General features: G+C 40.4%; 1 protein-coding gene across 3 annotated transcripts in view; it reads left to right on the forward strand.

Annotated features, from left to right (window-relative positions):
* phkb (phosphorylase kinase, beta) overlaps positions 1 to 9515 on the forward strand; it is a 133841-nt gene that overhangs the window by 33363 nt on the left and 90963 nt on the right. For all 3 annotated transcript variants that reach the window (XM_008292002.1, XM_008292001.1, XM_008292004.1), the window contains 3 exons: positions 1259 to 1366; positions 2362 to 2442; positions 6892 to 7007. In XM_008292002.1, the coding sequence (XP_008290224.1) occupies positions 1259 to 1366; positions 2362 to 2442; positions 6892 to 7007 (305 nt within the window). The remainder of the gene's footprint in view (positions 1 to 1258; positions 1367 to 2361; positions 2443 to 6891; positions 7008 to 9515) is intronic.

The following is a 9515-nucleotide window of genomic DNA, read 5'->3' on the forward strand; positions in this document are numbered from 1 at the left end:
TGAAAAAAATCTGAAAAATCTTCCTAAATTCTGCAAAAAGTTTTTACGCTTAGATTAGGTAGCATTTTTAAAAAGAGTTAATGTGCTTCATGGGGGATGGAAACACCTTTTCTGAATAAGTTCAGACAGAGGGAACATGTGCTTAAATGACTGATCAGCAGTTTTCATTTCTTTTGTTGTTTTCCTCCCAGACAGCATGAAGCTCGTTCAGGACTAGCTGACAGGAAAGAATTAGTACAACTTGCCTGACTGAAATCAATCCCTGAAGACTTCTCTCCATTTTTTTCTTGTAGATGGACAAAGTTTAGTTTGTCTCTTTTTCTGTCTTCAAGGTTTTCTGGTGGTTGGAAAATAACTAATTTTGTTTCTGGCTTTTTCTACTCTCTCTCTATTACAGTCTTGTGTAACTTAACATTTACAGAATACCACCTTCTGACAACACTGCACAACCTTTTTTATTAGCTCCAAAACAGTTCATGAAAACAGGCCAAATTTGCATTTTCTCTTTATTTGTGTTTTGCAGCATTTGAAAAAAGATTGAAATATACTTGACTATTATATGAAAACACAGCTACTACCCTACCAGGTTGCTTGGTGTATTACATGTATTGCAGTGTAGAGAAAGGCACAGTTTGCCCAGAATCTCTCTTAAAGAGAAGTACAGGAGTGACAGCTTATTTATAGTAATAGACGAATAACACATAAATAAATGATGACTTACGAGCTCACAGCTGAGTTTGTTTTCACAAATTGCAAGACCTGAAAAAAGTGAAAGTGGCACTTGAAACATAAGCACTCCTGCTGAACACCAAACCCTTGGAACTCCAAACCATTTCTAGGCTTCTGCAATGCAGTTGAAAAAACTCTTTTTCTAATTTTTATTCACAATTGTTGGTCACAGCTGATCAGTCGTGGCTTCTTGGTTGTGAAGAGTTGCTGCTTTTTACAGAATCTGTTTAATGCAAATGGTCTATGTTTGACAAATGTTTGAACAAGACATGTAGAATAAAGGGATTTTAATAAAATCCTGATTTCAGAAGCGAACAATTTACATCTGAAATTCTTACATCTCAGCTGACACCTAAATTTATTTCAGTTTACACACACACACACATTTACTTAATCCACAGGTTTCCTGGTTATGTGTTCTTGAATTTGATCAAGTTTTTGTGGCATCCTGTACCTTTGGTGTCTCACCTCTAATTTAGCCTTGATTTCTCTGTCATCCTTTCCTTTGTGTCTCTGTGTCTCTCTTTAGGTGGAGCAGTTTAAAAAGGATCCCAGCCCCTCCAAGTGTCTGCACTCTGTGTTCGACGTAGACACTGGTGACGAGGTTTACTCCAACAGCGACTACCACCACCTGCAGGTCAGCCAGCAAGCACACAAGTGGGGCAACCAGCAAATAAGAGAATGACATTTGAACTAGATTGTACATCAGTGCACATAGACATTGCGTTTGTCTGGGTGCACGCTTTGCGTGTGATATATGTGCATCATGAGCTGTCCACCTCAATGAAATGTGCAAATGGAATGATCGTCCTACAAGGGTTAGAAGCTTAATACGACCAAAAAGGACGGTTCTGTTTTATGATATAAAGAGTGCTGAGTAAAATCTTGCAACACCACCCTGGTATTATATCAGAGCGCACATATTTGATAAAACAATAATAAAAAAGATTTCGCTGACTGTGTTCAGGGAGGAAATTCAATGAGAAGCAAACATTGCCAAAGATGAATGAGCAACATTATGAATAAATTAGCCAATCAATTTCTTTGTGACATGTTTTGTCTCTCAGTGGTGTTAAAAATGCTGATTAAAATATCTTATTTCTTCAGCCCTCTGCCTGGCATGCATGCACGGCTGGAAAAATGACTTTCCCCGAGTGGTGAATGTGCATCAAATTGGCACTAAAATGGCTTACTCTTCTGTCAATGCTATTGACGGAGGTCAGTTTGGTGTGTAACGTTTTGATGCAGACTGCATTTCTAGTGGAGGGTGGCCAATGCATCAAGAGAGCTGGAGAAAAAATGAAAAAATCAAAGTAAACCTACAAGGCTAGTTGCCTGTGACAAAGAAACCCTCAAAATTCATCAAAGCTGTTTAGATGTTAAGCATTGACTGTGTATTAATTTATTCCGAGGCTGTTGTTTCTTTTCCAACAACTCTACCATTGGTGATGGTAGCGGTCCAATGCCAAAGGCCTAATAGCTACTATAAAGCTCACGTCTCAGTCTCTACACTGTGTAGGAAATCGAAGACAGCTGTATTGACAAATTTGAGAATATCACACAGTGTACAAATGGTGATATTTCTTTAATGGTATCTCATGCACTCTCCCCTTCTCTCTGTCATCACTGCAGATCGATGCTGTTTCGCTGTTTCTGCTGTACCTGGTGGAGATGATCTGCTCTGGTCTGCAGATCATTTACAACACTGATGAGGTAAAAAAACAAAAAAAAACAAACATCCATCCATCTTCTCCCGCTTATCCGGGGTCGGGTCGCGGAGGCATAACAAACAAACAAACAAACAAACAAACAAAAAAAAACCCACTCAAATTACAGCCAAGGAGATCAATTTTGGACACTTTACATTCAATCATTTCTGATGTACAGCATACAGCACAACAACGGGTGAGTACACTTCTGTGCATTATCACTAAAATGTCAAATCATTTAAAATGGCAACACCTCTCTGTAATTGCTTATTTCTAAGTTTAACACTGGGGTATTTTCTCTTATGAACAATCAGAAACAACTGCAGCAGAGAGACTGCACTGAAAATACAGGCCCCAAAGTAGAAACTCTGTGAATATCAAAACTTTCTCAGTTTTGGTTCTATGGATCTGTCATCTGCATGGCTGCATCATCAGGATACTCAGTGAGCAACAAAAAAAACAGTAGAAACACAGTAGTAATCGTGAGGTATAGAATGAACCAAAGTACCTCTGATCAGGGCTGCAGTAGTCATCCTATGAAAGCAGTGCTGCAGACAGGTCACTCCTTGCACAACACAGCTCTTGAAAAAGTGACAAGCAGATGCTTCAGACTTGGCACAGTCAGTGGAAATTGGTGTCTCTGTGAAAGCTCAGACACTGTGAAGGATGGTTCATAACATCAACCAAAGATGAGACCAAGATGCATTTGTTCAGCTCAGACAAGGTCCAGCATGTTTGATGTGAACCTGGCTCGGACAACCACAGTGAATGCATAGTCCTGACAAGCCAGCGGTGGGAGTGTGATGATATGGCGCTGCATTAGTGCAAAAGGAGTTGGGAGAGGACATTTATAGATGGCAAACTGAATGCCTGTGGATAAACCAAAATACTTGTTGACAAGGTGACTCCCAGTTTGCAGCAGCTTGACAGATGAGGAACATTCCACCATGATAACGATCCAAAGCACACGGCCAAAATCACAGACAGTTTCTAAAAAAAAGAAAAGAAAACTGTGACCTGGCCGAATATGTCACCAGACTTGAATCCAATAGAACACCTCTAGAGAAGAGAAAGGTAGAGCAATACAACCCCTACAGCAAAACAATAGTGTGAAGAATGGCAGAACATCTCCAGAAATAAGTGGAACCCTGGTGTCCTTCATGTAGAGCAGGATTAGACCAGCCCTTAAAAATGAAGGTATACAAATCTGAAGTTTAAATCAGCAATGAAAAGGTTTATTAACTTGGGCCCTGTATTTTTTGTATAGTTATCAAAACTCTTAGTTTTAATTTTACGTAAGAACAAATACTTGACTATTCAACTTAGAAGTAATCTAATTACTGTAAGGTGATGCAATTTACAGCTACTTGACATTTAAGCGATAATGCTCTTAAGTGTCCTCACCTCTGCTGTATACACATATAAATGTAATCAGGCAAGTGTATTCGAAGAAAACAGTAACAATCTTTAGGTCCAAATGGGTTTGAGCAAGTTATTTTTCCCCTCCTGTTACATTTAAACTGACTGTAGATATTTCATAATACAGATGTTTCAAATAGTGAAAATCTGTTGAACTCCATGTTCAAGATAGGCACAGAAAATTGCTTTGACTACATTTTTGCCACCTTGTGTGTTTTTAGCCATGCTGGTCTCTAGCAATGCTATTGTTTATGTACCAGTCTGTTGGTGTGTGCGCCACTTTGATCCACACGGACAACAACAACAGTGGATTTCAGCACTAGTGACATTCCTATGAGTTACATCAATTATATTCTATTTTAGGTGCTACTGAGTAAATGCTACATGCTAAACTGAGACGATACAAAGGTGAATATTGCCTGTAAAGCTGCTAACATGGCTGGATTCTTGGTCACCCCTTCCTGTTCATGGTGCGACATTAGTGAGGGCATTAAGGCATTATTCTAGCATAACAATTTCAAGCTATTAAAAATGTTTGAGCATAAGGAACTTTTGAGCCTGTTTGCACAGACAAGAAAATTCTTATTGTGAAAATGTATCATAAATCTGTATCTATTCTAAAGCAAATTGTGGAACCTAAGGAAGTTATCTGATGCTGCCTTCAGAAGATCCCGCTAGTTGCTATACAGTAAGACCGAAGGGTCTCTAAAAGCCAGTTAGATGTAATAAATCCCCCACAGATATCCTAGAGCCGGCACAAATGTAGGATCAGGGTACAGTATCTCACTTTTATAGCTTGGCTCACATTTATATTTTTGCTGAGCCGCTCAATTGACTTTCAGTGGGGAAACGTTAAGATGATTTCATTGTGGAAGCTTAAATGTCCTCCTGGGAATCGAACTGGTAACGTCTTCTTTGGCAGCACACCAGCCCACCATCGAAAAGCTGCTTTCAGTGGTTTTGTTCTGAGTTAGATGTATCTGTCTGTCGCCATTTTTTGTCTTCTTTATGTGTGGCTCTTAATAAAACAACGAAGCAACTTGGCTGTTAAGTTTACATACTGTGCTATTTATTGTGTGGCCCCCAGGAGCAGTTAGAACGTCATTAATTCTGTTAGTTTCATGGCCTGCTCATTCACAGCTTTACTTACCGCCACAGAGCAGTGAAATTTGTGCCCCTGGTAAAGGAATCCATTTGTTTACTAAATTGGGCTTATCTCAAGAAAGTAAGGACATAGTAAAACATAATGCCACTACCCAATTAGCATGTGCAGTCTGGACGTGGTTTACAGAAGCCCCCAACCCACCCTACCCCAATAACCCCTCATTTATGTCCGTTCCCACTCCTGACGATACAAATTGACAGTGTAACTTTTTTTTTTTTTCCATGAGGGTGGCTCTGTTTGTGCAGCAGCCCTAATTTGCATGGTTAAACAGTGCTTATTAGGTTGCGTAATTCAGAATGAAGCAGTCTGCACCCCTTATCGTTGTATTAACAAACATCAGATCCACTGAGTATAAGGATTTGTGATTGGTCTTCTCACTGAATGCTGTTTAAAGTGTGTTTCATTTGGACTAATCACATTAGCACGGTATTTATTAGTTTGTTGTTAGCTGTCACTGCTTGTGAAGTCCACTTGCGTTCACTTGAGTGAGCTGGAAGCTGCATTGCAGTATTTTTTTTTTTCCTTCAAGTGGTACTGCTGCGTGTCCTCAGAGAAGATGCACTATCGACCTCCTTCCAGATGCCATTTTCGGTTTCATGCAGCATGAAATGGAGCGACTCATTAGCCTGCATGTGTCTGAGCCTCAGTTGTTTTTTTTTTCTTTCACATTATACAGGTGTCTGCCTTTTTTCACAGTGTGAGCACTGCTGGCACACGGGTAAAAGCAGAAGCACATGTAGTATGCTTTTGCAAATGTGCCTATGTTCACAAACTGCCTCCAAAAAAAGCAGAACTGGCAGGATGGTTGTCTAGCGGCAGGGAGACGGAGAGGCTCATTTGGCCGGTGGGCAGTAAAATTCATTAAGATACCATTAAGATACTAAAAACTTCCCCTCGTTAATCACTGCACTCATAAAACCCCAAATAACAGACCGAGCAAACACCTTTCTCTCTTTCCCAGCCTTGTCTGCTTTGCTCCCTCTTTCCCTGCCCTCCTTCACAAACTGGCCTATTTAAGTCCAAGACAGGTTCTATCTGCTTCTCCCTATCTTTCTCTTTCACTCTCGTTTTCTCTCCCCCGCTTTGTCATTTTAGATTAAATCTCCCATCACTCAAGCACACACACCCGTGCACTGCTACTTTCAGGTCTCCTTAATGATTCAAGGCCTTTAAGTCATCACACGTTTTATGACTCTCCCTTTTGGTTTTTTTATTCTAGATGTGGCTATTGATTTTGACATGTCACCCTCAGACACTGTGTATTTATTGCAAAGACGTTATGGAACAGATGATAGATATGAGAATATGAGACCACTTTCACGTATGCTGCTGAAATTAAGGACGCTGCTGTGACTTTTTAGAGTCTAATGAAAGAGTGATGGACTGATAATTGAAACTTTGCAATAAATGGATGCTGTGATTTGTGTCAATTCATTGTTATGGGTAGTTGACAAGGTAATGGAGCTAAAGCTGCACTTGCTGACACACTTTACTACTTAATTACACATTGTGTGTAGCTGCAGGGTCAGTTTCACCTTGAGCATTGCTGAGAAATCAGCGTTCTTATCCACTTTAGTAACCTTTATAATAAGAGAGTTACACAGTCCATCCCAGATCAATATCACAGGTCATCCATTATTATATATGCACACTGTGTGTGTGTGTGTGTGTGTGTGTGTGTGTTCAGCTTCAAATTATGTACGGGTTGTGTTTTCTGTGTGAAAAACATGTTTACTACCTGCAGCCCTGGCTCAGTGTGTGCTGAGGTGTGTGTCTGTATGTGCTAGGATACTATGTGCAGCTGTCTGTGTTGATTCATTCCCAGTGTCCCATGCCTTCCTGTGTTTGATGTTTGTTGTCTGTGTGCAGGTTTCCTTCATCCAGAACCTGGTGTTCTGTGTGGAGAGAGCCTACAGGGTGCCTGACTACGGCATGTGGGAGCGAGGCAGCAAATACAATAACGGCAGCACTGAGCTGCATTCCAGGTAAGCCAGAAGATGAACAACACATGAAATATGAAAACATAAATGCACGTATGAACGGTCATATGCTACAAGTATTTACAGGTAGACAAAGTAAAACTGTCAAGTCCAGTTTACTTCTCAAGCACATGTGAAAATAGCAGGACTTTAACCAAAGTGCTGTACAATAATAAATAGCACCATGTAGGTCAAACACAATAACTAAAAGACAAATCTAATAAACACGCAATAAAATAATGAAAAATACTTCAGCAGATACCTAAAAGTTTCTACCATCTGAGCAATTCTCACCTGAAAAGGTAAACTGTTCCAGAGATTAGAAGCAGCAGCTTTATTTGTGTTTCGAGGTCTCAGAACATCCAAGAGTATGTGGTTGGTCGAGCTCAGTGCTGTATCTGTCCCTTGCCCTCTTGTTCGCCATGTCTGAATATTTCCATGAGGCCTGTGCGACAGAGGTGAACAGTGGACAGACATGCTAAAACAAAACAGTCCTGCATGCTTAAGTTGCTACTTACCTCACACAAGTGCACGTACAGGACCAGAACAAAGACCTCCATTAATGTGTTAGCCTTTTATAATTATTTACAATATCAGCAGAAACCAAATCTGCTTTGAAACAAAAGTCACTTGAATTTGGAGTGTCTGCTGTTTAAGAAGGATTGTGAATGTTTGTTAATACAGTAATACGTTTTCAGCTTTTCTGTGCTCTTCATTCTGGTGGATTCCTCCAAATTGCTGTTATTGTTTATTCTCTTCTATATTTTCATTAAAGCTGCTTTCTTTTCATATAAACTCTAATATAAAGTCATATTTATGTGGATGTAGATTAGAGCTGAATGATTTGGGGAAAATATCCACTTGTGATTTTTTTGTGACTGATATGGCGATTTGATTTGTGATATCACTTTTTTATGTCCTGCTTCAGTTCAACATTTACTGTGTAGCAGATCTAAAACATGTAATGGAGCACTACCATTGAAAGCGTGACTGTCAGAAAAGGAGGACAGACTGGACTTGTAAACTACTGGCCCAACAGTTGAAACTCTGGACGACACGCTGCTAAACCCACATTTAAAACTAAAGCCTTTAAGATTTACTTATTGCATTGTTTCAAATCATGTGTTTGATTTGAAATTGATTATTTGTTTGTCCCTAATGCATACCAATCCCACTTAGTTTCACTTATTTACATTTTAGAAATCTAAACCTGCACTGATTTGTTCCATCATTGATCAGAATGACCCTAAATCAGTCGATGGGCAACACAGCGCTAGTTGCACTACTGGAGTATTTCAGCCATACATAAACAATAAACACAGAAAGGTTAACAGGATTGGTTTCTTCAGTTTGTTATATGAAACTCTGGGGGTCTGAATCCATGTCATCGATACACTGCAGTTTCAAGGTTTAGTCATGGTTAAATGGCATGGCCTTGACTGCTAATTTCCTCATGATTTGACTTGTAGCATTTAAAAAACACCATAGGGACATGTTAATACGGTAAAAAGGAAAAAAAAAAAGAAATAAGGGGCAGCTCAGGTGGTAGAGCGGGTTGTCCTCCAATCGAAGGTTGTCGGTTCGATCCCCTGTCCCTCCACAGTCGAAGTGTCCTTGGGCAAGACACTGAACCCAAAGTTGCTCCCAATGGCAGGCAGCACCTTGCATGGCAGCTGTGTCACCATTGGTGTATGAATGTGAATAGGTGTAACACATTGTAAAGCGCTTTAACAGAAGCGTTATATAAGTGCAGACCATTTACCATTTACCAAGAGAAAGGGGGAGGTTCACTGGAGGGGGTCTTTCATATGCAAATAAGATCATAGCAGATTTAACACGCTTTATTCTATCAGACACTATGCTAGTTTTGTACATAGGCTCTTTTGGAAACTGTCTTTACTTTTACTTCAATCTGACTTTTTTTTTTTTTTCTTTTTTCATTTGAGATTAATTGCAAAACACTGAAATCCAAAGTCCAATCATCATTTGATTTAAAACCTGAAGCAATGGGGCATCCATTATCTATACACCGCTTAATCCTCACTAGGGTCGCGGGGGGGCTGGAGTCTATCCCAGCTGACTCAGGGCAAAGGCAGGGGACACCCTGAACAGGTCACCAGTCTATCACAGGGCTACACTTAGAGACAGACAACCAAGCACACTCACATTCACACCTACGGACAAGTTAAAATCACCAATTAACCTCAACGTGTTTTTGGACTTGTGGGAGGAAACCGGAGAACCCGGAGGGATCCCACGCTGCATGGGGAGAACATGCAAACTCCACGCAGAAGGATCCCGGTGATCCCACTGGGACACGAACCGGCAACCTTCTTGCTGTGAGGCAACAGTGCTACCAACTGCTCCACCTTGCATGGGACTGAATCATAGACTGTATAAAATATGGACGTAGCAACCGGCCCCGAAAAATGAAGCCAACCCGGAAGTGTCAAAAACCTGCAATATCACTACGTCCGCTAGTTGCTGGCTCCAAAAAGCCCTGGCTCCCATAGA

Source organism: Stegastes partitus, unplaced genomic scaffold (assembly GCF_000690725.1).
Source record: "Stegastes partitus isolate 25-593 unplaced genomic scaffold, Stegastes_partitus-1.0.2 Scaffold777, whole genome shotgun sequence".
Classification (NCBI taxonomy): Eukaryota; Metazoa; Chordata; class Actinopteri; family Pomacentridae; genus Stegastes; species Stegastes partitus.